The 27,773-nt window shown below is 50.1% G+C and overlaps 1 protein-coding gene across 2 annotated transcripts; it reads right to left on the bottom strand.

Annotated features, from left to right (window-relative positions):
- On the bottom strand, positions 1-26,825 carry LOC121495873 (complement C3-like). 2 transcript variants are annotated; one of them, XM_041763926.1, is made up of 41 exons: positions 26,667-26,825; positions 26,303-26,510; positions 25,667-25,841; positions 25,411-25,481; positions 25,226-25,314; positions 25,061-25,143; positions 24,736-24,823; positions 23,875-23,977; positions 23,652-23,772; positions 23,294-23,409; positions 22,476-22,616; positions 22,185-22,394; positions 21,747-21,956; positions 21,084-21,245; positions 20,689-20,818; positions 19,701-19,781; positions 17,479-17,676; positions 17,209-17,320; positions 16,824-16,918; positions 16,580-16,719; positions 15,984-16,190; positions 15,197-15,248; positions 14,933-15,019; positions 14,551-14,754; positions 13,181-13,256; positions 12,787-12,955; positions 9,842-9,934; positions 9,527-9,680; positions 8,502-8,671; positions 8,174-8,332; positions 6,685-6,744; positions 5,269-5,359; positions 3,962-4,007; positions 2,819-2,906; positions 2,411-2,497; positions 2,090-2,195; positions 1,635-1,724; positions 1,184-1,270; positions 1,008-1,097; positions 764-899; positions 1-342 (listed from the first exon to the last, which is right to left on the bottom strand). In XM_041763926.1, the coding sequence occupies exons 1-41, from the start codon at positions 26,735-26,737 to the stop codon at positions 210-212; spliced, it is 4,989 nt and encodes a 1,662-aa protein (XP_041619860.1). In that variant the 5' UTR covers positions 26,738-26,825; the 3' UTR covers positions 1-209. The 2 variants fall into 2 exon arrangements, with proteins under 2 accessions (XP_041619860.1, XP_041619861.1); XM_041763927.1 differs by lacking the exon at positions 26,667-26,825 and having other exon boundaries at positions 25,667-25,889; positions 26,303-26,421.
- Between the last annotated feature and the right edge of the window lie 948 nt (positions 26,826-27,773).

Below are 27,773 nucleotides of genomic sequence, written 5' to 3'. Positions count from 1 at the left end.
GCCACAGGCAGAGGGAGAAGCAGGCTCCATGCCGGGAGCCCGATGTGGGACTTGCTCCCGGGACTCCAGGATCGCGCCCTGGGACAAAGGCAGGTGCCAAACCCCTGAGCCACCCAGGGATCCACTCCAATGTCTTTATTTGCAATTAAGCCCAGTGGCCTGCACCAGCTTGGAAACAAACTCCAGAGGGCAGTGGAGACCTCAGAGTCTCAGGACTCACAGCCGTGAATGCTCATATATTCTGAAAATTCCTTCATCTGGTCCAACAATTCCTTCTTGCCCACATCCCCATCTGATGGCCACTGCATGAGCAAAGTCTTCTTGCCCAGGACGTAGATGTACCTGTGGGTGAGAGACGGCAAAGAGGGTGAGGAGAGCCTGGTGCCCTCCCTGCCCTCCTCCGCCCTGATTGGCAGTCTCCCAGAGCCACAGCCACATGTCCACTCCACCAGCCATCTTGGGTCCCCCAGCCTGTAGCCCACGTGGCTGGTGATTAGAAAAGGCTCCCCTTCCTCTGATTCTTTAGTGTCCTTTATTGGAAAACGGAATCTTTATCTACGTCTACAACATCTACATGTGAATGGTGTTCCCTGGAGTTGGGGCTGTACAGTGGTCTATACCTCCCTTTAGGGCTGCCCTGAAACCTGAGACTCCTGTTTATAGGTGACAGGTGCTAATAGGAAATGTTGACACCAGGGACTGGGCTGGGGTCGGGAAGGGGGCCCCCGCCTGAGTCCTGGGACAGCAGGAGTCCCCCACGCACTCAGATTTGAGTCTCCAAAGGTCCGATGTGTGGCCCATAATGAGATATGTCTCCTGTTCTTGCAGCCCCAGCGAGTCATGGCAGGTGGCATGAGAGATGAATTTCTTCATGGTGAGGGGCACAGCAGCGTCTGTACCTGGAGGAAAGGAGACCCATGTGTGAGCGTACACAGGCCTGGCCCTTTTGCACAATGGGGTTCCTGGGGTAGAACCTCACACCGCCTCTTCTGTCCCCTTGAACATACCACCCTTGATGATGGCTTGGAGTTTCATGTTGTAGTAGATGTAGGGGTTGGAGGTGGAGGCCTTCACAGACTCCAGCCTGACCTTGTACACTGGGAAAGCAGGGACGGGAGGGTGTCCTGTTGGATCTGGCCTACAGGTGGACCTCCTCCTGCCTCCTGCCACTTCCCACACTCACCAAAGTCCACGCCTGTCTCACAGGCTGCTGCCTGGAGCTCCTCCTGCCTCAGTTGGCTGCCGTCCTTCCTTGGAGATGGACACTGTTCTGGAGCATTGGGAGGGCAAGGCAGCTGCTCTGGCTGTGCTGAGGGAGGGGGCCTCCTCCCATCCTACCCCCATTTGGCCCCTTGCCAGCCACCTCTAGATCTCTGGGTCAGGCCTTTCTGGTCTGTAGGGTATTCTCTTCTTCTCTATGTCTCTTTTGGGTCTCTTTCCCCCATCTGGGCCCTTTTCTGGCTGTGCCTGACTCTGTGTGTCAGTCTCTGTGTCTGGGCCTCTGTCCTCTTTGTCCCTGTCTTCCTGTCTCACTCTCTTTGCCTAAACTCAGCCCATAAGACAGCCAGGAGGTGATGATGGGCTCCTGGATCCTCAGCCTGGCAGCCCCGGCCTCAGCGTCCCCACGACCTCACCCTCCGCACATCTGCAGACATCTTTGTGACAGATCTTCTGCAGGTAAGACCGCTCTGTGGGCAGGTTGTAGAAAGAGCTGCACCTCCGGGCTGAGAGACAGACGAATGCCTGGGGTTGGCTTGGGCCAGCGTTCCTGCCGGCTGGGTGACCCCTGGCTCCGCCCCGAAGGCTCTCCCCAACCTTCCCCCCCCCCCCCCCCCCCCCCCGCAAGCCCCTCACCCTACCCTGCCCTGCCGGGTCAATTCTGCGTCCCATCCCCTTCCAGAATCCCCACAACTTTGACCTGCTGGGAAGGCCACGCCCCTCAACCACACCCCCTTCGGGGCCCCGCCCCGTGTCCAGGCTCCTCCCCCTTCCTGACCCCGCCCCTCCATCCCTCCCACCTGGCCCAGTCTTTCCCAGTCCCTTCAGGAGATACCCCACCACCGCCCCCCCAACCCCTACCCACGCTTACAAGGCTCGTAGTAGTCGTATATGGTGACCTGGGCGGCCTGCAGGAACTCTGCCTGCAGCATCCTGTGGACCCGGAAGCCCAGCACTGTGTCTTCCTTGTGCGAGAGCTGGGGAAGGGAACCCTGAGCTGACCAGGGCCACTGACCATAGGGCACTGACCGCAGGGCCTTGGCCATGACACTGACAACATGGCCTTGTGGCCTGAGGAGCTGACCTCAGACCCCATGGCTCTCTGGCAACACTGCCCAAGGTGCTGACCCTGGATTCTCCCCCCACCAGGCTGCTCACAGGCCTCTGGAAGAGGACACCCAGCCTTCCTCACCTTCTCCAGGTAGAGGACAACGGTGCTGTCACTGGAACTCGTCTTGGTCTCATACTGGAAGGCATACATCTCCACGTCGCTCGTAAGCTGGGGCAAAGGGTGGGGTTTGCAGGTTGGCAGAGACTGCCCCCCACCCCACCAGGTCCCCAGCTCTAGGAGCTCTGGTCAGTGTGAAGTCACTCTCAAGCTCCCAGTCCTTGTCCCATCAACACCAGTATCGGGGGAAACTGAGGCACAATAAGGGCAAGGATTTGTCTAAGGTCATTCAGGGAGACAATCAAAAGTTGGCTGTGGCTACTGACCATGGGGCATTAACCTGGGGGCCTTGACTGCTGTGCCCACACGGAGAGTGTGGGATGTTGCTAGGGCATCCCCTGCCTGCTCAAGAGGAGACAGGTGGGACCTTACCTGTTTGAGGTCATTCTGGTTGGGGTAGAAGCCGGTGAGCAGGGAGACCTCTATGATGCTCATTGTGGCCTCTCGATTTCCCTGGAACCTGGGGATTTCACAGCTCTGGTGTCTCTTCTTACTCTCCTCCTGCCTCTCCCCAAAGCTCCTACTGCCATCATCTCATGTCTGCATGGGTGCAGTCCGTGGCCTCCTCCCGGTCTCCCCATTACCCCTCTGCCCCCAGCAGCTGACAGATGTAGCAAATGGGAATCTGATAGGTGGCTTCCTTGCTCAACAACCTTTACCAGACGCCTTGTCTTACTCTTCTGCTTCACCTCCTCCCAGCCAGCTTTCACGCAATTGCTTCTAAGCATCCCTCTCCTGCCACCGGACCCTGGCACATGCTGTCCTCAGCCTGGAGTCCTCACTCCTCTTTCTGCCCTGAAACATCCTTGCATCTTTGCAATTTCCACCGATCCATCACTCCCTCTGGGAAGCCTTCTCCAGCCCATGCACCAGATCATTCTCTAATTTGCCCTCCTGTGGCTCCTTGGATTTCTCCTTTGCCGTATTTAGTCACAGGTGTCATTTTACATTGATTCTGGTTGATTATTTGGTTATTGTCTGTCTCCCCTGATAGGCTGTGAGCTCTACCAGGCAGAGAGGGGCTGACTTGCTCACAGCTGTACCTTCAGTTCCTAGAACAGAGCCTGGCATTCAGCAGATGCTCAATAAGTATTTTTATCTGGGGCAGACCCAGGTGAGGACATCTGGGAGACAGAACAGAACTGGGGTGAGGGCTGGGATGTCTGGAGAAGATGAAGATGGAGAGAGCTGTGGGCTTGGAACCAGTTTTGGTCATCTGGGACATGAAGCGTGTTCACCATGGTGGAGCCCACCATCCCAGGACATGGCAGGTTGAAGGACAGGATTGGGGGGCGCAGGATGGTAGACAAGCGTGGGAAGGCAGGCTGGGAGGCAGGCAGCAGGGACAGGCAGGGGAGGGCAGGATGGGTAGTAGGATGAGGGGGTAAGCATGGAGAAGCAAGCTTGGCTGGTTCCCACCCTCCATTCGGTACACAAGGAAAGCTGGTAAGGAGTCTGGATACTTAGAGAAGTGAGGCCTTCCTCCTGCCCAGCCCAAGATCCTAGTGCCCTGACCTTGTCTCCATCCGGAGCTGGAAGGTCTCTTCCTCCTTTTTATTATCTGCAGAGAGAAGCCAGGAGTTTAGAGTCTAGGTAACACAGTGTGTCCTGGGTTCAAATCTTGGCTCTACCTTGTGACTTTGGGCAAGTTGCTTAAACTCTCCATGCTTTAGTTACCAAATCTGTAAGTAGGGAGCATAATATTCTCAACCAAGGGGAGGTGTAGGACTAAATGAGTTAATGCAAGTAAAGCACTTAACACAGTGCCTTATCCGTGCTTCAGAACTATGTTACTGTTACTACCATTACTACGACGACGACGACGACAACAACGACGACGACGATGATGAAATGCAACCCAAGCCAAAGCCTTGGTCACTTTTAGTCCCTAAAAGTCCTAGGACTGGTGAGTCTTATTCCCCTCATCCCTACAGTGAGCTTCCAATGGCAGGTCCTGTCTCTTCCTCCTTGGTACCTCAGTCTAGGAACTCTAGGATCCCATTTCTGACCATCTCCACAGCCCCCTACCCCAGTTCAGCCCCCATCATCTCCTGCAAGACCAGTGCAGTCTCCTCCTCCCTAGTCTTTCAGCTTCTGTCCTTGTCCTCTGCAGTCTGTGCCAGAGAGAGCCCGTGCAAACCTGTGCTAGGTCATATCCCTCCTCTGCTCAGAACCCTCTATAGCTTCCACTTCACTCTGAACAAAAACCAAAGTTCCCACTATGGCCCACAAGTCCCTGCACCATCTGCTCCCATTACCTCTCCAACTCTTTTTCCGAAAACCCTGCCCCTTGCTCCTCTGTGGCCACGATGGCTTCTTCAAACCAAGTGAGCTCATTCTTGCCTCCAGGCCTTTGCACCTGCTGTTCTATCTGCCTGGAATGCTATTCCCTCAGGTCCTTCATGGCTCATTCTCTCACTTCTTTCATGTCTGAGCTCAAAAGCCATCTCCTCAGACAGCTTCCCTGGGCCTCCTCCAAGTATGTGTCACCTTTTCCTGCTTTATTTTATGCGGTACTTATCATGTAAGTGTGCTATATATTTATTTTTTTATAATGAAGATTGTTATAAATGAATGGCTGTAGGGGTATAATTTATTTATTGTCGTATTATTGTTTGTTTCCAGGAGGATTCAGGAAAAGAAGAGATATTTTTCTTGTTCATACCTGTGTTCCCAGGATCCAGAAACAGGGCATGACACATAGTAAATGCTCAATAAATATTTGTTGAAGAGTTGAATAAGGCAATAAATGTGCTTACTAAGTGAAAGCTAAAATAAAATAATAGAATAGAAGGTCTAGGAATCCCTGGGTCTAGGCTCACCTTCCAAGGTACTATGGAGAGTCACATTCAGGTGGTACAGGTTGCAGGTGCCCTCCCAGGACTCTGAGGACCTGTGGTACATGGTCAGGATCTGCCAGGGCAGGGAAGGTGTCAGAGACCATTACTACCCACTCCTTTCCTCCTCACTCCAGTCCTTGCCTGCCCAGGTTCTGCCCCTGTTGCTAATTCACAGCAAAGTCTGTGCCTCCCGAATTTCTGGGTGCAGTGACCAGAACACTCTTTAGAGTCTAGACCACTTCTGTGTAATAGGATTTTCTGAGGTAACGGAAATACTCTCTACCTGTGCTGTACATATATGGTAGCCATTAGCCTCATATAACTGTTGAGCACTTGAAATGTGGCTAGTGCAACCAGGGAACTGAATTTTTAATTTTACTTAATTTAAATTTAATCGAGGCTCATGGAGGAGGATGACATTCCCAAAGTCACACCACAAAGGCAGAGCTTCAACTGTGACTCCATTGCCAGAAATAGGAAAACGGTCTGCCTCAAGTTTAGTGAACAAGAGGTCTGTCCTCCTGGGCCACAGGGCATGGAGCCAGAAGATATAACAGGGCCCCCAGATATTGGAAGAAAGGGCAGAGTTATCCTCCGGGCATTGAAAGACACGGTGGAGGGAGAATCTTCCTTTGAGGGGAAAGAAAGAGACACCCATTCAGGGACCCAGCATAGGCGGGGTAGACAGGCCCAAAGACCTCTCGCCTCTACCTCTCCTCCCTCTTGATTTATAACAAGTGAAGACCCTTCCAAGTCTCTATTTCCCCACCTGTTTTTTTTTAATTTTTATTTATTTATGATACTCACAGAGAGAGAGAGAGAGAGAGAGAGAGAGAGAGAGGCAGAGACACAGGCAGAGGGAGAAGCAGGCTCCATGCACTGGGAGCCCGACATGGGATTCAATCCCGGGTCTCCAGGATTGCGCCCTGGGCCAAAGGCAGGCGCCAAACCGCTGCGCCACCCAGGGATCCCTATTTCCCCACCTGTTAAATGGAGTCCATATTTTTACCAACTTTCTAGGGGCAGGTTTTGAGGTGTCCTTAACTTGATTCCTAGCACATGGTAGTGCCCTAAATGGTAGCTAAAATTATTGCTGATTTCAATCTTGTAATAGACTGCCTCTATTTCCAATAATAAGGGTGATGGTGGTGGTGGTGGTGGGTTCCAGCTAAGGATCTCATAAAAAAAAAAAAAGATTTTATTTATTTATTCATGAGAGACAGAGAGAGAAAGAGATGGAGACACAGGCAGAGGGAGAAGCAGGCTCCTCGCAGGAAGCCCAATGTAGGACTTGATCCCCGGACACGGGATTACACCCTGAGTCAAAGGCAGACGCTTAACCCCTGAGCCACCTGGGCGCCTCTAGCTAAGGATCTCATGGTGGGACACCAGACCTACCGAGATTGTGCCTCTCCCACTGCCACTGGCTTTGATCTCTATGTCATCCTGGGAAGAGAACTGAAAGGAAGCAAGAAGAGGATTTGAGCACAGAGGCAGCAAAACATGGCTCGAATACAACGGAGTTGGGAAGGAAAGCACACATGGGCACTGAGGCCTCAGTAATTTCCCTAACTCGGGGTCTAGTAACTCACTGCTCCCCCCGCTCCCCACATAGATGGTTTGTTTTACTTTTTCTTTTTGATAGAGCATTTGTGATGTCTACACTGTCACAGATCAACTACAACGGCCAATTCAGGCTGTGTACTAATGTACGTCTGTTCAATCTGTCTACTTTACAGTGTTTACAGAGCTCCTTGTGCACGGAGCCACCACAAGATTCTTCTCCCTGGCATCTCTACATCTACTCTTGCTTCCATCATACATTCTTCCTTCATCAGCTGGAGAGAAATTTTTACAAATTCACATCCATTCACATCACCCCTGCTTAAACCCATTGTTATTCCTGGGATACTTCTGCCTCAGGGCCTTTGCACTGCCTGTTTCTTCTACTTAGATATCCACAAGGCTTGCTCCTTCTTTTCCTTAAGATCTTTGCTCAAATGTTACCATCTTGTTGAGAACTTTCCTGACCTTCCTATCTAAAATTGCAACTCGATGATGTGCCCATCCTCCCCCTCTGCTTAATTTTTTAGCTGTAGCACTTGCCATCATGTAACATACTACATATTCTACTTACTTCACTGTCTGTCTCACCCATTAGAGTATAAAATTCTACAGGGAGATGGATTTTTTCTCTGTCTTGTTCATGACTGAGTTCCCAGCACCTAGAACAATGTCTGGCATAGAGTAATTGGTCAATAAAGACGGGTTAAAATATTGAAGGTGAATATCACTTCCTCCATGGATAAGATCATGGAGATTATCTTCTTCCTCACACCCAGGATCTTTTCCCCTTTACACACATTTCTTTTCCCTATTTCCAGAAATCTATTTTTTAAAGATTTTATTTATTTATTTATTCATGAGAGACACAAAGAGAGAGAGAGAGTGGCAGAGACACAGGCAGAGGGAGAATCAGGCTCCATGCAGGGAGTCTGATCTGGGACTTGATCTCGGGACTCCAGGATCACACCCTGGGCTGAATGCAGGCACTAAACTGCTGGGGATCAGCAGGGGATCCAGGGGACCCAGGGATCCCCTATTTCCAGAAATCTTAAAATACTTTTTGTCTTAGTTTATTTCTATGCTGTAAGTTTCATGAGGGCAGAGGGCACAGATCTTTCATAATGCATCCCCATTGCTCAAGAGAATGACTGGCCCACTATCGATGCTCAAGAAATGGTGGAATAAATGAATCAACACATCAACAGTATAGACATTGGTTGTAAGATAATCTTGGAGAGGCAGATTGGCAAGGACATGGCTCTCGACCTCATCCCCAGTGCCACCTCTGTATGGCCTTCCTCTCTGCCCCTCAGTGCCCTACCTTTGCTGACCGCAGCTGGTAGGCATTGTTCTGATCGATGTACCACTCCAAGTTCAAGGCTTTCTTGGGGACGCTTATCTGGATGCGGAGATCCTGGACACTATTAAAAGGGACAGCTTCCCGGAAGCGGGTGAGGGCCTCAAGGGCCACCACGGTGGTCTAGGGGTTGGGATGGAGCCGCGTATCAGCACCACCGACAGCGCCCCAGGACCGCCCCCCACCCCGCAGCATGGCAAATCAGCACCACGGGCAGCTCCTTCCGGCGAGCCGGCCTTGTCAGCACCTCGGCTAGCGGCCCCCCACCCCCTCTTTCCGAGGCTGGGGTCACCTGGGTGGACTTGAAACCTCCGCCTAGCTCCCGCTTCTCCAGTAGCCACTTGGCAATGGCGTGCGTCTCATTGTGTCGACCCAACTCCACCTTCTGCATCAGCGCATAAGCTGTGGCCTCAATGGTGTACAGGGAGTCCTCCAGGTTGTCCACTGGCCAGTGGGTTTTATCTAGGAGATGGATTGGCCACTTTGTCTCCCAAAACTGGGCCCTTCTTACCTAAACCTGTCCTCTCCTTGTGTCATCTGGCCTGAATTTTCTCGTCCACTATTTTGTTGAGCACTTCCTTTATGTGAAACTCCTTGAGGAGGCATATGGACATTTTATTTTCAGAATACTCTAGGAGGACTCTTAACTATTTAGGGACAAGGAAATTAAGGTTTAGAGAAGCTCCTCCATGTCCCACTGGTCCCCCTGCAAGTTTTCCTAACTCTATTCCTCTTGACTTGAGTAATGAAGTGGATGGTATAGGGTCTTTGGGGATGAGATAGGGCAGGCCATGGGAGGCAGACTCCTGTCAGTTAACCACATTTTATGACCTTCTTTCCATCCTTGACCATATCAAGCACCTTTTAAATTCAGGGTATTTGCACATGCCATTCTTTTAGCTTGGAATGTCCTGGGCCTTTCACATAGGTGGGCCTTCTCATCTTTTATTCCAGCTTAGGAATCCCCTTTTCACAGAGGACTCTCCAGTTCTCCAATCTATACTCCTCTTCCTTCATCATCTCTCCCACCCATCTCGTATACTAGCATCTTATTGTTTGTCTCAATTTGTAGTTGATCTGTTTGTCTTCTAATTGCTTCCTCCAGGGATGATGGGACCTTTGAGAGCAAGGACCATATCATTCTTGCTTACCCTGGTTTCTCAGAGTCTGAGCTAAAGAGTTGGCACACCATAGATGCTCAATAAACACTAAGTGATGAATCACACATTGCTAAATTTGAAATCACACAATCCCCCTCCCACTGCCCCCATGGCCGTGGTTAACACATAAGCTGGTTAAGAAGTGGCCTACACTCACCGTGGCTAGCAAAGCTGTCCAGTCGGTCATTGGCTCGGGGGCTATTGGTGAGGGCCAGAGCATAGGAGACTACGGCTACGGCAAAGGTTGTCTGAATTTTTGGAAGGCATTTCTCCAGGAAGCTACGGGCTCGCTCCATGCTGGCAGTCAAACTCTAGAAAGTCAGGGAGAGGGAACCAGAGGAAGGCTATTAGAAGAAAGGTGTCTAAGAGTTAGAAGGGAGGAATGCACTGAGAGGGACATGAGGATGGGGGGACTTCCTGTGGGCAGAGAATCTAGAGGGCTTGCAGAGTCTCCCTCCTCTTTGGATCTTACCTGTATACCCCGACACAAGTCCTTCCCCTCATTCAGGGCGATCAGGACAAGAGCTGTGAGGGATATGTGTGCTTCAGAGCCTCGGTAGCCACCCTGTGGATACAAGATCACACCCGTGATCTCCCTAGTGTCTTGAAGAGAATTTCCCCAACCTCTCCTGTGGAGGTCCTGTGTGACCTTGAAAAGCTTCCAGGTGCTCAGCTCTGGGCTGGAGGTTGCTGAAAGCAGCGTGGGGAGAGAGAGAGGAAGAGGAGGAACCATGTTAAGATGTGTTTATGTGGGGTGTGCATTACCAACCAAAGCCAACAGCCAAGGAGGGTGATGTGTTAAACTCTCCACTATTTCAAAGCATTCTTACAGCAGTCCCATTTTCCTGATGAGGAAAGTGATGGTCAGAGAGGGTGGTCTCCCCCCTGCTAGTAAATGACTGACTTAGGGTTCAAGCTCCTCTTTAGTCTTCTAGTTCCACCTTCAGCCTCAGTACTGGGTTGACTAGTGCCCTCCCCCCAAAAATTAATGTCCATCCAGAACCTCAGAATAGGGTTTCGCTTGGAAATGGGGTCTTTGCAGATGTAATTAGTTAATAGAAGGTTACATTGACTAGAGTGGACTATCCAGTAGCTAGTGTCTGTAAAAGGCCATTTGAAGACCCATAGAAAGAAGGAGGGTAAATGGGGACAGGGGTTGGAGTGGTGCACCTAGAAGTCAAGGAATGCTAAAGACTGACAGAGGTCATCAGGCTAGAAGAGACAAGGAAGGATTCCTCCCCAGAGCCTTCTTAAGGAGCATGGCCCTGCTGACACCTTGATCTGAGACTTCTAGCCTCAGAACTATGACAAAATAAGTACATTTCTGTTGTTTTGAGCCAGCCAGTTGGTGGCATGTTTTATAAGAGCCCCAAGGAATTAATTTCCACCCCACAGTCTCTTCTTCCCACGGTGGCCAATAAAGCCTGTGAACTCTTGAAATCAGGTTGTGCCCCTTCTCAGTTCAGAACCCTCTATGGCTCCCATCTGACTCAGAGGAAAAGCTCAAGTCCTCCTGGCAGCCCCAAAGGCCCTGCACAATCTGTCCCATCCCCTCTATCAGATCTCCTCCTCCATCTCTCCTCCAGGGTTGCTCACTCTGCCCCAACCTCCTCACTGTTCCTCAAATATACTGGGCACTTCCAGTCTCAGGGCCTTTGCACATGTTGTTCCCTCTTCTGGGAACACTCTTTCCCTAATTATCCATGTGACTTACTCCCTCACCTCCTCAGGTCTGTACAAATACCATCTTCCAAAATTATACCCCATCACCTTGATTGCCCTTCTCCTAAGTCTTTCCCCATATCTCTTCTAACATGCATGCCACATCATTTAGGTCTCTCTCATGCTCATTGCTTGTCTGTCCTCCACTAGAGCGTCCACCCCATGAGAGCAAAGAGTTTTATCTATTTTGTTTGCCCCAGGTCCTCAGTGCTTAGAGCAGTTCCTGGAACATTGTAGGTGCCTGATAAATGTTTGTTGATAGAAACTCTGATCTGTGAGCCAGTGAAACCTGTTTGTAGCCCCTCTCTGTACCACTTTTCTGTGCGGCATCTGGTGCCTGCTCGCTCACACAGGCCTCCCCACTCCCTAACTCCTCCCTTCATCTGGGGTTGCAATCTGTCTTTTCTGGGTTCATGCATTCACCCAGAGTTTTATTCAGCAAACATTTGCCAACTATGATGAACCAGACCCGCTCCCTCCTCCACCCCCCCCCCAACGAGAAGGACTCAGCGTAGGGGTCCCCAAGGCCCTACAGGCTTCAGGTCCTGGTATCTTTCCTCCCTCTCAGGTCTCAGGACAGACTACCTCCTTTCCCATCTTTGGGCTCTGGTCTTTCCTTTTCCTCAAATGTGCCAGAGCCTCAGGGCCTTTGCATGTGCTGCTCCCTTTGCCTGGAGCTATCTTTCCTATTCTTCCTCCACCAACTCTATTCCTCCTTCAGGTTGCTGCTTTACCCCCACTTCCTTTTGTAGGTTCCTTGACCAGGCATGGCCCATTAAATACTACCTTCTGGTATTTCTTTCCCATGGAACTTAGCGCAATTGCGATGTAAACAATCACTAGTTATAATTATTTGGTGCACTTCCATCTTCCTCCCACACCCCAGCTTGTGAGTACCACAAGGCAGGGACTGTAAATGTCTTGTTTACTGCTCTGTCTCCCCTCTGTCTAGCACAAGGCCTGGTACACAGATTTTGCCGGATTAATGTCTGTTGAATGAGTGAATGACATCTCTACTGTCATAGGTGCAGTAATAGAGACAGGCACAGGGCTGGTATTCAGGGGAGACCCCTGGAGGAGGTGGGTTTGAGCTAAATGTAAAGATAAAGCATAATTTGGCCAGCCAGGGAAAAGAAAAAGGGATGGAGCATGGCTATTCCATACAGAGAGTGCAGCTTAAGTAAAGACACAGTGAGTTGGAGGGATCTGTGACGGGAGTAGTGAGAGATAAAACTTGGAGAGAGATACAGAAGAGAGGCATATAATAGAGAGACACTGTCATAGTCAGCGGTGAGCCATAGAAGGTGTTTGAACAGGGGAGAGACTTCCCAGACTGTTTGAAAGCTATTCCTGGAGGCTGATGAGAAGGAATCTTTGGTAGGGATGGCTGGGAGGGGGTTCAGAAGACTCAGCCCAGAAGAAAGAGAGCCAGGATTGGAGCCTGCTGGAAGTGGGGGTGAGAGAGAGCTGGGGTCCCAGATGTGCCCAGCTCCTGTGACATAGTAACAGAGTGCAGGGTGGTCCAGAGCAGGGGCATGTGGTGCTGGGTGCCAGGCCCTGGCTTTTTCCTGTTCTCTTTTTACCTGTAAACAGGTCAGGGGCCTGAGATTCATCTATCAGTGCACAGAGCCTGGGTTTTATTTGAACAGGCCAGGCAGGAGGGGGTGGGGTGGGGGGGTGGGTTGGGGTGGGCACCTGCATCCATGCCATGATCACGGCGCCTTCCTCCAAGAAGTGTCCATCCTCTGCCTGCCTCTGAGTGATGATCCAGTTGGCAGTGGTACAGAGAGAGTGCAGGTCAAGCACGCTGGTTGTCATGATAGGGTAGGCCAAGGCAAAGACCCGGAACACGTAGCTCGTGAGCCTGTCGGGGGACACAGGGTGATAGCAGCCAGGGGATTCTAGGACGGGGGCATCTACTCTAGGGGCAGTCTACTCCTGCTGCTCCGGGGGTAGCAATCTTTCTGGGCCAAAGGCTGCCTGCCCCAAGCCCTCACTGCATGGGTGCTCTTGGGGTCATCTAGTCCCAGGCTGGCCCTCGGGCTTCACTCAGGGCAGTGGTGGCAGGGCTGCCAATCCTTGCTCTTACCAGGTACTTCCCGGATTTCCCTTGCTGGTGTGGTAGGTGCCGTGTTCACTCCGATGAGTCAGCATCTGGGTGTAACCTGGGGAAATGGGTGGGGGAGAACTTTCAGGGAGATTTGGCATTTGGGTGTGGCTGTGAAGGGGAGTCAGTTATCAGGCATAATCTAGGGGGCAAGATGTGGGTGCGACTTGGGGGTGCATCACATCTAGATGCAACCATAGAAGGGGATTTGTCTAGGTGGATCAGGAGGTGCCTATAGGGCTCAGGTGTGACTCTGGGAGCTGTGTGCAGTGTCATCTGGGAGTCACCTGGGAAATCACCCCATTGGGGTCTCTGGGGGAAGGCTATGACTGGGGATTGCTGCTCAGGGGGATTGTAGGAAGTGGAACCCAGGGAAGGGGGTACTCTGGGGGCCACGACCTAGGAGTTTCCTTGAGGGTTGTTTCTTGGCTATAAATTAGGGATGTCCCTGTGTCTGTGCAAATTTGTGTGTCTGTGTGTGTGTGTGTGTGTAGTTTTTTTTTAAGATTTTATTTATTTAGTTATGAGAGACACAGAGAGAGGCAGAGGCACAGGCAGAGGGAGAAGCAGGGGAGCCCAATAGGGGACTTGATCCCAGGGCCCTGGGATCATGCCCTAAGCCAAAAGCAGATGCTTAATCACTAAGCCACCCAGGCGTCCCGTGTCTGTGTAGTTTAGGAGAGGCTACTCCTGGGTATAATCTTGGAGGGGTACCTCTCAAGTGTATTCTGAGCATTGATACTTAGGTATTACATGAAGGTTGCTTGGGAGCTTGAGGTTTGGGGGTAACTTTGGGGATGATAGTGTCTGGATGATACCTGAGGGTATTGTTAAGAGCACCTGAATGGAGAGTTGGTGTCTGAGTGTAACTGGGAAGAGGGGTCAGTGCCCAGATTAACTTGAGAGTCCCTGTCTAGGTGTAACCAGGAGTGTGCATTTCTGGTAGTTACCTGGGAGGTGTGGATATAACCTGGAAAGGGGTAATAGAGAGGCCACCACTGGGGGTTATTCTGGAGTTTTCTGCTTGGCTGTTCTCTAAGGGTATAACCCAAGGCTTGGCACTGACTGGGTGTAACCTAGGACAGGGTCTGGATATAACAGAACCTGGAGGCTGCTGCTTTAGGAGTAAACCAGGGTGTCTGTTGTCAGACTGTAGTCTGGGAGAGGGGTCCAGATGTAGGAGTACCTGGGGGACTTGGTACCAGGTTGTAACCCGGGAGATGAGTCAGAGTATGAATGTTATTGTTGAGGAGAGTCCCATGGGGGCCACCCTCAACCCTTGGGGTGCCCTAGCCACCCTTCCAGAGAGTCCCAGACACTTTTGTTGAGGTCCCAGAAGGAACCCTTCTCACCGCTGACAATGTTCTTTATCACCTGCTCCCTGAGCTCTACCCCAACCTTGCCCCAGTTGCCAGTGGTGTCCAAATAGTGGGTCAGGATGATCACAGGTGCCAAGGAGCTCAGCGTCTGCTCAGGGCAACCAGTCGGGACCCTCAGCAGCTTCCACATTTCTTTAGATGTCAGGGCACCCAGGATTGTCTCGCCAAGGATGTCACCTATCAGGTGAGCAGAGTCATTTGAGGAATGGCCTAAGCCGCCATGGCTCCCTGATCATACCACATGAGCACCCCAAACCCTCCACCCCTCCTGCCCCTGTGCCCAGGCAGGCTTGGGAGGAGCCAGCTCCCCAGTCTCCCAATCCCTCCCCCCAGGAGTCATCTCTGTCCTAAGCACCTTGGACACTGATAAACACTTCTGCTTCTGTATTGGGCACCATGTTCAAAAAGTTCTGTCTTGGCACTACTTCCATCTGGGTTTGACCTGGATTGAGCAGACACAACCTTCTATGACAAGCAGATTCTGGGGCTGGGGAGGTCAGGGTGTGCAGAGCCAGGAGGAGTTCAGACTGCCCACCTGACCAAACCCCCTCATTTCAGCTCCTCCCTCCATCCTGATGTGGCCCTAGAATCCCACATGCTCCCTGTAGACCCCACACACCTTGGGGGTTCAGGAGGATGCTGTGGGATATTTGCTCTATCTGGCCTCCTGCCTGTGAGATGCAATGATGAAGCAAGTTAAAACAGCAATAACAGCAAGAATAGTAATAACGACAATCACAATGACAGTAGGAGGAGGGATTAGTTAGCTATAAAGAGCACAGACTGGATGCCCAATTATCTGGGTTCAAATCCCTACCCGTCTACGTTCTAGCTGTGTGACCTTGGGCAAATTACTTAACCTCTTTGTGACTCAGTTTTCTCATCCGTAGAAGATTCCTACTTCATATGGTTGTTCTTAGGGCTCAATGAGTTACTATTCTTAAAGAGTTTATATTGTTAAGTGCTGAACATGTTTTTGTTAAATAAATGAATTAAGTAAATAAGAGAAGTAAATAAAATATTATTGATGGAAAAAAAATATTATTGATGGGTCACACACAGTCCGATGTGTGATATAAATAATTTTCACAGCTTTCTGATTGCTATTCACAGCTCTGAGTGTGATGATTATCACACTTGGCAAAATGAGGAAATGAGGGTTCAGAATAGTTAAGTTGTCCAAGGTCACACAGCAGAGACAAGACTTGAACCCAAGTCTGACAACAAAGTCCCACAATGAGGGCTCTGTGACTGAACTTTCAAATCCATTCTCTTGTACCTCATTCCCCTCTGAGAAGCCTGTTTGTTGATCCTGGGCATACCTCTCCATCCTGTGATCACAGCCTGGGAGCCCTGGGGAAGCCCCGCAGTCTGTACCAGTAACAAGAGGTGGGGGCACCCATTACCTTGACCAGAAGTGTCTTCCTTATGTGGTCCTCAACCCCAATGCTCACAACCCTGACCTCCACGTCCACTTTGCCTGTCTCAAGTGGGAGAAGCAGAAAGGGCACCATCTTGGAGGAGTTGGGGGGCACGACCACTATCTGACGGGATGGGGCTTCTTTCTTCGAAGCACTGCACAGCAGCTCCTTGTGGGGGAATTCCACACGGACCTGGACAGGGTGGACAGTTAGGGGGTCCTGATTCAGGGGGTGGCCCAGGATTCTGGTCACAATTCCCTCCCTGCCCCCATTCTAAAAATCCCAAGTAGGTGACAGCACAGCATAGTGGTTGAGAGTGAAGACCTTGCCTACCACATATGTGCTGCATGACCTCAGGAAAGTCCCTTAATCTCTTTGTGCCTCAATTTCCCCGCATCTACATCAAAAGCAATAATAGCCATCTGCTGGGATTATTGGGTGTTTTAAATGAGAATATACCCCAGAAGCTTTTTCAAAAGGGCAACCACCTCACTGGCCCCTTTGAATAATGGACACACTCCAAACCCTTTATAAAACACACTGGTGGATGGTTTGAGAGGAGGGGCAGGATCAGGCTTCACCTTGACCTTCTGTCTCCTGAAATTGTACAGCACGGCTTGGATCTGGATCTGCTCATTCCTGACCACGGAGGAAGGCAACTTGAGATCCACAAAGAATGATTTCATAACCGTCAGCTCAAAGGGGTCTGAGACGCAGAGACCTAGAGCCAGGGGAATGTGTTAGCATTAAGCAGAGGCCAGCTGTCCTGGGGCTGGGCAGGACCACCATTCTCCCATTTCCTTAGCTCTGGGCTTGTGGGGTCACCTTTTCCGGCTTTGAGGCTGACAGCCACTAACTGCCACGTGGTGATGGAATCTGGCACATTCACAAGAGTGCTGTAGTGGGAGATGCCTCTGGAACTGGTGGGGTAGGGGGTGGGCATTAGTGAGTTTGTGCTGCCTGGACAGTGCATAGCCTCTGCACTGGGAGTCACTGTTCAGGGGTCAGTGGGTCACCCTATCAGCGACATCATCACTAGAGGGTTGTCCTTTTGGGGGAACCACTGGGATTTGTATCCCCATCTAGAGTGGTTCTTATCATGGGACTATACTGAGAGCTGTCACCAGTGGGGGCCACTGGCTATGACTGACATCCACTGATGCCTGAAAGGGCCAGGGACTAGATGCTGTCATGGGAACTGTGGTCCTACCCTGAGTTACTTTTCGGCAGTGTAAACTTCTTCCAGAGCCAACTCTCAGGGAATAAGGTCCGGACAGGCTGGTCATCGAAGAAGATGTCACCTAAGTCCTCCTCTTCATCCGCTGGAGGAAGTGGGCGTGAGGCACTGTCTCCTGGCATCTCTCCCATGGTCTTCCCACCCCATCCTCTTATGGCCCATATCTCCCCTTGACTTGTCCCATGGCACTTCATGCCCCTCAGGCGAGCCCCAACCCCCTCCCTCCTGCCATGGCTTCCTCACATGTCCCCAAAAGCAGCTGTTCCTCCCGGGCCTCCCTAGTCAGGGCCTCAGACAGATGGCAACAGCTCAGGAAAGCAGCAACGCAGGTTGGCCCATAGCGGACATGCCGGGTCCTCTCCTCACACGACAGCCCCACTGGGCTCTCCCGGAGCCCAGCATCACAGCATTTTCGCTCCAGCTCTGTCTTGAACTTGTTCACTGTGGGCCAGAGTTAAAGCGACAGAGGAGGAGGGGTTAAGTGGGATCGGAAGAAGCTGGGGCCCATCTCCCTCAATGCCCCGTACACCGAGTCTCTATTTATCCGTAACTCCGGCAGATGCTGGTCTTCGTACCTTCTCCCTGAAGCCTCACATTGAACCAATGTGGTGGGGTCTGATGAGGGAGCTACACAACAGAGAGATAAATTCACTGGCCCATGATCTCACAGCTCTCAAGTGGCAGAGCTGGGACTGGAATCCATGCTGCTGGGGTTTCATTCTCCTCCTCCCCTTCCTTCTTGACAGGGATTCGTAATACCATGTTTACATATTAGAGATACCATTTCCGCTTCTTTTTTAAAAAAGATTTTATTTATTTGAGAGAGAGAGCACAAGCAGGGAGAGGGACAGAGGGAGAAGAGAAACAGACTTCCCATTGAGCAGGGAGCCCAACCTGGGTCTCAACTCCAGGGCCCTGGGATGATGACCTGAGCTGAAAGCAGACCTTAATTGACGGAGCCACCCAAGCGCCCTATCATTTCAATTTCTGATTTTCATCATGTGTTTTTAAAAAATCAAAACATAAACCTTGTAAAGCATGATGTCAAATCGAATGCTTCTAAGTTAGCAAACTGAAGGAATACACTTAAAGATAAAAATATAGCAATTCTCAGGCACTTGGTGGCTCATTTGATCAAATATCTGACTCCTGGTTTCAGCTCAGGTTAGGATCTCAGGGTCCTGAGATCAAGCCCTCTGTCAGGCTCTGCACTCAGCATGGAGTCTGCTTGAGATTCTCTCCCTCACCCTCTCCCTTCCCCTCTGCACCTCCCTCCACTCACACTCTCTCTCTTCAAAATAAAAAAATAAATAAAAAATAAATAAATAAACAAACAAATAATCTTTAAAAATACATAGCAATTCAAAAATCTTATTGCTTACCATATAACATGATCATAGTTAAATAATATAACTTATCATTACCCTAAATGAAACAATAGTTTATATTGTAAACTTTTCCCAGGATGTTAGGGTAATTTTTTTTAAAGTCTTTTTTTTTTAATTTTTATTTATTTATGATAGGAACACAGTGAGAGAGAGAGGCAGAGACACAGGCAGAGGGAGAAGCAGGCTCCATGCACCGGGAGCCCGACGTGGGATTCGATCCCGGATCTCCAGGATCGCGCCCTGGGCCAAAGGCAGGCGCCAAACCGCTGCGCCACCCAGGGATCCCTAGGGTAATTTTTTTAATACCAAAATTAGAGTTAAAGTTTTATCTCAATTTTTATTAGGCTTCACTTACTTTCTCTTTATTTAGATCCATAAAGTCATAACCATTGCTCAGAGACTGAAAAATCTGATATTCATAGAATCCATGTTTCTAACATTACTCAGTGCTGCCTCCCATCTTCCTCGAACTCCAGACTCAGAGCTTCTTTTTTTTTTTTAGAGCTTCTTATTCTGGCCCGCACTTTGACCTTGGGGATGTCAGGTTCACTAGCAATTATCCACTGGCACCCAGCACCCATCTCTCCTTTTGTCTACACTCTCTTTTCTCACAGAGCCTAGACATCTAAAGGCTACATTTCCCAGATTCTCCTGCTGCTAGGCTTTTGGATATGATTAGATTCCTGCACCGAGACACTGTTGTGTAAGATTTTGAGGGTGGAAGAAGTGGAGACCATTTTCTCTATGGCAGTGGTAGCTGACCAGTGAACCCCAGTCTACGTGTGTTTTTGTACTGCACACGTTGCTGCATTTCATTATTTATCCACCAGCATTGCAAGAGATATTGGCAGTAGTTTCTTGAGATTTCATGCATTGCAAGAACTGCAGTGAGGTGATCTTGAGTTCCAGCAAGCAGCCTACAGACCATCTAATGATTTTGAAAGTACCAAACTCCCATAATTAAATCCCTCCCTCTCTGCTTGAAGTACCTAGAGTGGTTTCAATATTCTCCTTTAAGCTCTAATGAATACTGTAGGTTAGGGAGCCAGGAGGGGCATGTCCAGGTTTAGCTCTGACCTGCATTTATTTTGGCCTCCAGCTTCTTCAGGGAGCGGCGGCGGCGGTGGCTGTCAGGGGGGCTCTGAGGGCACTGCCAGTCTGAGGGTCAGAGAGAAGAATGAAGGGGCCACTGTCAAGATCATTATCAACATCCTTGATATTTATTGGGTACTTACAGAATGCCCAGTGCTTTCTAAGCATCATTTCATTTAATCCCATAGCCTCTTCATATTCAAGATTCACCACTTAAAAGCTGTGCAATCTTCAGCAAGTCTTTTATTTTATTTTATTTTATTATTTTTTCAATAAGTCATTTAACTTCTCTGAGCATTAATTTCTCCACCTAGGTAAATTGGTATAATTATAGTTTTCTCAATGAGATCCTGCATATAAAAGTACTTAGTAGAGTGTCCAGCTTGTAGTCAACAGAAACTGTTATTGATAGTTGAAAGGAGACACTCCAAGTTGTCCCTAGTATCCACCCCCTCCCATTATCTGTGACAACGAAACCTGTCTCTTTTGTGTATTGCTCAGAATGAAGACCACATTTCCGTCTCTCTTGCAGCTAGGGCTACACGACTGAGTTCCAGCAAATGAGATTTGAGAAAGTGTCTCTCTTTCCCACTTCCCTTCATATTTTTGCCTTGCATGAGGTCCTGATGAGGTGCCATTTGGAAAATAGCAGAGCAACAAGCTAGAAGGAGCTTGAGTCCCAGAATGACTTCAGAACTGTTACTGAGTGAGAAATTTCTACCTTGTTTAGGCTATTGTTAGTTTGTATCTCTGTTACTCATGGCCAAATCTATATCTTAACTAAGATGTAGTGAATCACTTCTATTATTATCCCCATTTTATGGACAGAGAAATTGAGCCTCGAAGAGGAAATGTAACTGGCTCATGGTAAGGGGAGGAGTCTAGATTTTAGCCTGTCTGACACCAAACTTCATGTTCTTATCCATTAGACAGCACTGCCCCCCCTCCGCCACCACCCCCTTCCTTCCTGTACCTGAGCTTGCCAGGGTGTGCATCCCCGTGCTCATCTTCAGGTCCAATCCAGCATCCTTGAATACAGCAAGTTTGTCTTTCCCACTGCCTGCTGTACAACCAATGTCATGTTCCTCCACCACATCCCAGACCTGTGGATTAAGATAGGAGCCTGGATTTGGAAGCTGTATGACCTTTTTAGGAAAGGAGCAATGGTGCACTGTAATTGCTGGCTCAAATAATAATTCTCACACCACCTCCCTTTTTTTGAGCTCTTACCACCTTCCAATCCCTAGCTGTGTTCTAGATCTTTGAATCCTTGTATCCATCAGTGTTGCCCATTTTACAGCTGAGGAAGTTGAGGCCTCAGTTAGAACCTCTAGGCAACCTCTTGGCCCAAAGCCCATGTGTTCTCACCTTCTTCTGTGTGAGCTTGTGTTTGCTGTTCAAGACATAGACAGCCTTGTCCACAGCCACCAACCCCACTGTGGCCTCTTCATCACCTGTCACTTTCACTTCCACCAGGCTGTTTGGCTCCAAAGTCTGGAATTGTCCTTCTTTCTTCAAACCAACCTTCAGCTGAGCCAGGAAAAAGAGAGATGTCAGAAAAAGGGGCTTGTATGCTACCAAGGGGCTTCCCCAAGTCCACTTTTAAGTTTATGCTCCTTATTACTCTGATGGAGCATCCAGAACTTCACCAGGCCAATCCCAACTCCGTATACTTGCATAGTCTCCATGCCTTAGGTTGAGCTTTTTTTTTTTTTTTTAAAGATTTTATTTATTTATTTGAGAGAAAGAGAGAGCACAACCAGGGGGAGGGACAGAGAGAGAGGGAGAAGCAGACTCCCTGATAAGTAGGGAGCCTGATGCAGGGGCTTGATCCCAGGACCCTGGGATCATGACTTGAACTGAAGGCAATTAACCCACTGAGTCATCCAGGTGCCCCTAGGTTGAGCTTTTAAGGGCACATCTCCACTTACTCTCCCCTGCCTTCAGACTTGGAGCCCTTCAACTTGGACAGCCTGTTGGCCCATCCGAGCTTTATGATGGTAATGTAAAACTTCAAGGAATTTGGCTTACCGTCCCCATGCATCTGTCATTCACATCAATCCATATGGAGTCAGCCACCAGTTCAGGATCCTGACCTGTTCCCTGAGGCAGTAAATAAAAGGCCAGGATGCGGAAGGAGGGCAGCATCTCTGCAGTCACATCAATGATGGTTGATGTGTAGTGACTCCCAGGTTGCTTTGATTGATATTTGGCATGCACAATCCGGCCCTTACTCAGGACCTTGGAGACAAGGGAGGACAAGAATGAGAAGGGTAGAGTCAACATTTTTCTGAGGCCGTCTTAGCTCACAAGGTAGACTCACGGCTCCTTTGCTTCAGCTCCTTAGTCTGAGGCCACCCCAAATGGTTCCCACCTTTGCATCACTGTTCATAGTGCCTCCAAACCAGCTAGCCAGGGATATTCCAGGGAAATAATTCCTCAGTTTAAGTTTTAGTCCTAGCCACTCACCAGGATGGTGAAGTGAGTGATGCGATCCTTGGTGTCATGATTCTTATGTTTTGTGTTAAGGCTCAACTGGATGCTGCTGCCAATATCTATGCCCAACATCTTCACTTCAATGTGCAAGAAGTTCCCTGACCCATCTTGAGTCAAGTAAGGCCAAGCTGTCATTCTGGCTGTAGCTTGCTCTTCTGGCCGGAGAGGCTCAGCAGTTTCTACCTGAGAGAAGTGATGGGTAAGTAAACTCTCAGCTCTTCTGGCTCACACAGATCCATCATCCCTGCCCCATTAGGTTGGTACCAGGATAGAGAGCTGCTCCTGATTTTCAACTGTGTTGATGGTCAAGGTGGCCACTCCATTGTCTGAGGTGTACTCTTTATTGTTTTGGCATTGGACAAGGACTCTAGAGGCTGGGGACCCATCAGGATTTGAGACGAAGACCTGAGGTGGAATTGGGGTGAGATTAAAGACAGGCCTGGGGGTGGCCTGGCATGAGAAGTGAGTACTGGGAATCTGATTTGGACAAGACTGCCTTGTATAGCTGTACAAGTTGTGCACTGAACAACAGTAGGGGCACCATTCATATTAGAGTCTTTATGTATGGCACCCCCTCAAATTTTGGAGTATGCAATCATATGTGGTGGCCCTGGATGTTGGTGTGCTGGTGGGGTGGAGGTGGAGGGAATTGGAATGGAGAGATGTAGAGGGCTGGGGGAAATCTTTAGTAGGACTGGCACCAAAGGATGTCTCTAGTTTTCCTAGTGTCCATCAGACTCCCCAAGATCACTCAAAATGAATGCATGTAAAAACAGTGTACTTGCTGTACAAATGTAGCCTCAAGATAACCCTCGAGCACCACCTTCTAACCTGACTGTGACCACTAAGCCCCCTACAAAGAAATTGTGGGGCCATCACAGTGCTTTGGGGGACCTGGGTTGAGACTTGAGAAAGACTTGGGATTGGTCCAAGAGGCATGATGGTTCAGTTCTCAAACAGATGTATTGTTGGGGGGGGGGCGCGGGGGCAGGTGAGTCCAGTATGGGCTTTTGTCTCCTGAGAGGGGTCTGTTAGGGGAAGGGAGCTCTGAATCCCTGGATGAAGTGAAGTCAGACTCTGACCTTAAAGTGGAAGGGTATCCCAGGCTTGAAATACTGGGGTGTCCTGGTGAACTTTATGTTGTATGGGCTCCGGACAATCTTCACCCCGGAGGTCTCAGCTTGGACCATCTCACCCCCTGGAGAGATGGGGGACTGTGAGGTCTGTGGAGGAGGTTCAGTTTCTTGGGGAAGTGGAAAGGCTGCTTGGCTTCACCAAGACAGGGAAGACAGTAACACAATCTAAGCTCCTTTTAGTCTTTCTGGCATTTTCACCTTCCTCTGATATGGAAACAGGCTGGGAGGTGGCCCGTGGTCACATGTCTAGGTTGAGCAAGAATGCTGTTTTGACTTCTGCCAGGGGCTTGGGTGAGAGTGGTACCTGAAGAGAACACGGTGATGTTGACAAAGATTGAGGCCCCAATGAAATCCTCTTCTGGGCCTTGGAATGTGGATATCAGTGTATCCTTCTGGAGGGAGATGTGGCCCAGGCCTTCAGAGATCTGCTCTCAGGGCCAAAGAGAGAAGAAGAGATGGTTTCTTGGGGAGACAGGAAAGTTAATGGAAAGGGCTATTGGTGGGGGAAGAGGTCAAGACTCAATCACCTCCACTCTCTGCAGAGAGCTCTGGATGGGTATCCGACGGGAATCCAGCTTCACCCCGAAGATGGCCAGAGCATGTCCATCCACTGGCTTATTGAATATATACCTGGGGGTGGGTGGAGGGTCATCCCACTGTCTCTGAAGCACCCACACAACCTCATGTGATTGCAGAGATGTCATATATGACCTCATGAGGCTGTAGGGATAGTGGTAAATCTTTGGGAAGGACAGAGGTGGCCCCTGGAAACTTGAATGGTTTCATTGCTTATCTACACAACCCTGGAAGGTAACAAACATGTCCTGTAAAGCCTCATGTTGGGTTGCAGATGTGGCCTGTGCAACCTCACAAGATGGTAGAAGTAGCCCATAAAACCTCATGAGACAGACTAGACAGGATGTATAGCATGATAGAGCTGTAGGAATAATGTTGAGAAGTGGCAGGCATGGCCCTTACAACCTTGACTGGACAATATGGTCTCTACAACCTCATACAGCTGTGGAGGTGGTCTGGACAATTTCATAAGATGGCAAATGTGCCTGTGCAACCTTCCAGACCTTCAGAGATGGTCTAAGCCGTGAGATATGGCACGACTCCATTAGATGGGCAAGGTGTCCTATACAACCCCAGAGACCAGAAGGGATAGTCTGTACTACCTACAGGTGGCAGATATGGTCTGGCAGATATGGCAGATATTTATGGTCAACCTCACAAAACAATGTAGGTGGCCAAAAATATCTCATGGGTGGCAAAGAATACCTCTACCTCTACCATACCTCAAGTGCCACAGAGTGGCTGGCTTCTCTACTCATTCAGTTTCTTGGCATTCCTGGTCCTATGTCCAAGCTGGGGACAAGGGGACTCACCAAGCCTCAATGTCCACACCCAGAGCCTCATCGTTAAGGTAGAAGAAAGTCTTATTTGGCTTCAGCTGGACCTCAAATGATGGGAGCACTGGGTGGAATAAAGGCAGTGGGCACCCTCAGTATTTTGCTGTTCCCCCATTGTCCCCTCCTTGCTCACTCCTTCCTCAATGACTCTGGCAAACCCCAAGGATTGGAACGCGTGTCCTGTTCACCAGAACCCAGCCTGGGCCCTCACACACAGTAGGTGCACCATGAGACCTCTTTTCCACTTCCCACTCTGTTTCTTGTGGGTCCCACCTTGCCCTGACCATCATACCCTACTCACCGTACTCCCTGACATCAAAGGCTGCCTTGAACTTTTGCTTGGCTGCACTTTGGTAACTGGCTTCGATGCTCCAGGTCCCAAGACTGAGACACAGAGAGTCAGGAGAGATGGAGACTGAGGAGGAGAGCCTCCATCCCTCCATCCATAGGGCTCCCAGCGAGGCACCTGACAATCTCTGGGAGTTTAAAGGAGCTTGCGAAGAAACCTTCCTTGGCTATCAGATTCTGGCTGATTACAGTGATCCCCTCCGGGTTCTGTGGGGACAGGGGGTGAGTTGTTCATGACCCAGGCCTTCAGCACAGGATATAACCTCAGTGTCTGGGATCCATCTTCCCATAAAGAGAGGCCACCTTGATGTCCAGAGTGAATATTCTGGCCACAGGATCCATCTTGTGGTCCACAGTGAATACTCGGTATTGAACTGGAGAGAGAAGAAAGGCTCTGAGTTCTGGACAGAAGCTGGAGAGGGAGACAGTCATTAGGATCTTGGGCAGTGAGGAGTCATTGGACAGAGGGAGACCTTGGGGGATGGAATATGAAGGGCAGTGGGGGAGACAGGGAATGAGAGTCAGCATCTGCCCTAGGCCAAGGGCTTGGGGGCTTTACCCAAGTGCTCGGGGGTATAGATAGTCTTGTCTGTCTGGATGAAGATGTAGCCAGCATGGGGAGCCACCAGCACTATCTTCTCCATGAATGAAGGGTTTGAGGTGGATGCCCACGTTGCCCGGATGATGACATACTGTTGGCCTGGTTGTTGGGGGTATATCAGGCTCTCGGGAATCTGGGGAGAGATGCTCACACTCCTCAGGCTCTGCTGAAGTCTCTATTCCTGGAAGCAAATCCCTGAGCCAGATCTCAGGAGCAACAATTGAATGGGGGCCACCTGTCGTTGGGAACAAGGTTGTCTTGTCTGGCTCTGCAGGTTGCTCCTGCGCAAGGACATCCAGTCCAAGGGGGAATGCAATCCCGTCCGAGCTCAGCTTCCCAAGCCACCAGCAGAGGGCGCCTTTTATTAATTCTTACAGAGACCTCTTCCGGCTAATCACTGCCCTTCTTGGAGCTCAGACCCAGGGGACTTTGGATTTCTAACTGGACAGGACATAAGAGGAGCAATAACCATATCCAAACCCTGCATCTATTCCCCAGTGTCCCTCATGGGAAATCCTTCTAGAGTCTGCCCCTCTCCATCCTTGCTGACCCAGAACCTCCCTTGGTGGCCACCCATCCAGGCCTGTCACGTACCATCACAGATGTCTGTTCCATAAAGTGGTTTGCTGGTGAGAGAGTGAGGCGTCTCATAGCCACCACTGTTTTCTTCATGGGGAAGTCCCACACGGTGAGGTTCACCTGGAGGTTCGCAGTGAGGGGCTGCAGGGAGTCCGAGTGAGCCTGTACATGGATGTTCTCAGGAGTGCCGACCCGCAGGGCTCGAGGGGCCACCAGGATGTACCTGCCAGTAGACAAACGCAGGAGCATGGGAGCACTCGGTGGGGGTGGAAGGGTCGGGGGAGTGGGCAGGAGCAGAGAGACAGAGTCACATGCAGGGAATCATGCAGACAACAGACATGCAGGCAGCGGCTGAGGGCCTTCAGTTTCCCAGGCTCACAGTGGCTCGGCATGGGCAAGAGAGGTCCTCAAGAGGAGTAGAATCAACCCCGCGGGCCAGGGCATGTCCATGGCGGCGGGGGTGGGGTGATGTGCAGCCACAGGCCGCAGGTGCCTATCCTCTTGAACACCCCAGCTCTGGTCTGTTTGCCTTGGCCTGTCCTGATTGAGTTAATATCTAAACAGACATGGGGAAGGAATTCCCATAAGTCCAATGGGGAACGAGAGGGCTGCTCCTCCCTCCTCAGCCAACGAGCTGAGGAGGGGCTGGGAACAGCAGAGCTAGGAAAATATACGAGCTCCCCCCTTGGAGGCCAGCAGTGGCGGTGGGGACAGTTGTCCTTCCCATGACCCATGGGGTCTTATCCTGAAGCATTCCTCTCTAAGCAAGGACCCTAGGCCATGGGGTTGGGAGACTGGGCTCAGAGCTTGATTGGGACTGACCAGTCAGGGCAGGAACAGGATTGTCCCCACCCCTGCCCTTGTGAAACTGGTGAGTTTCTGGGGTAGTTGCTCAAATGGGGGGCAGTGCAGGCATTATATCTTCATTCCCCGGCACCAAGCGTGAGCAGCCTTGGCATTTAGCTATCCAGCCCCAGGACCTGCCATAATGGAACCTTCTCAAAAATGCACAGGTCAAATCCTCTTGCTGGGCTTCGGATCTTTCTGCATAATTATGCTTGGTAAATTGTGACCATTGTCCATTGTTCTTAAATTATGCCAAGCTCTCTGGGCTCCTTTTCCAGAGGCAAATTATACATATTAAACCAGGGACAAAAACACATCATGCTTGAGGCATTCCTGGAAGAAGGCTTTCTCTGTTCCGAAATAATTTTCGCTGCCTGTTTAATATGCCCTTTAAAGATGTTGGACCACTTTGTGGTGTCTGTCTCTTAGAAGCAGACGGGTTGCAGACAAGTTTGTCTGGTTCTTCTGTCTCTCTCTCTCTCTTTTTTTTTTTTTTTCAGTGAAGCTGGTACTGCCAGCTTGGAGAGTCTTGCTTATTGGAGAACCCCAGATCTCCCCGAAAACAATGATAATATACATTTATCCAACAAAGATTCATTAAGTATTTGCTATGAGCACAGCCCTTCTTAGCATGCTGGGA

The sequence above is a fragment of the Vulpes lagopus genome, chromosome 7 (genome assembly GCF_018345385.1).
Source record: "Vulpes lagopus strain Blue_001 chromosome 7, ASM1834538v1, whole genome shotgun sequence".
In the NCBI taxonomy this organism is placed as follows: Eukaryota; Metazoa; Chordata; class Mammalia; order Carnivora; family Canidae; genus Vulpes; species Vulpes lagopus.
This window is presented reverse-complemented; position numbering and strand designations above follow the sequence as displayed.

What these genes read in the sequence shown, in the direction of transcription:
- LOC121495873 (XM_041763926.1), bottom strand. Translation starts at nt 26,737, where the DNA reads ATGGACATGCCCTGGCCCGCGGGGTTGATTCTACTCCTCTTGAGGACC. An exon ending in TGATCATGGCATGGATGCAG is followed by an intron (nt 9,935 to 12,786) that starts GTGCCCACCCCA and finishes TTGTATCCACAG; the next exon opens with GGTGGCTACCGAGGCTCTGA. An exon ending in GTGGGAGAGGCACAATCTCG is followed by an intron (nt 5,360 to 6,684) that starts GTAGGTCTGGTG and finishes CTGCCCTGGCAG; the next exon opens with ATCCTGACCATGTACCACAG.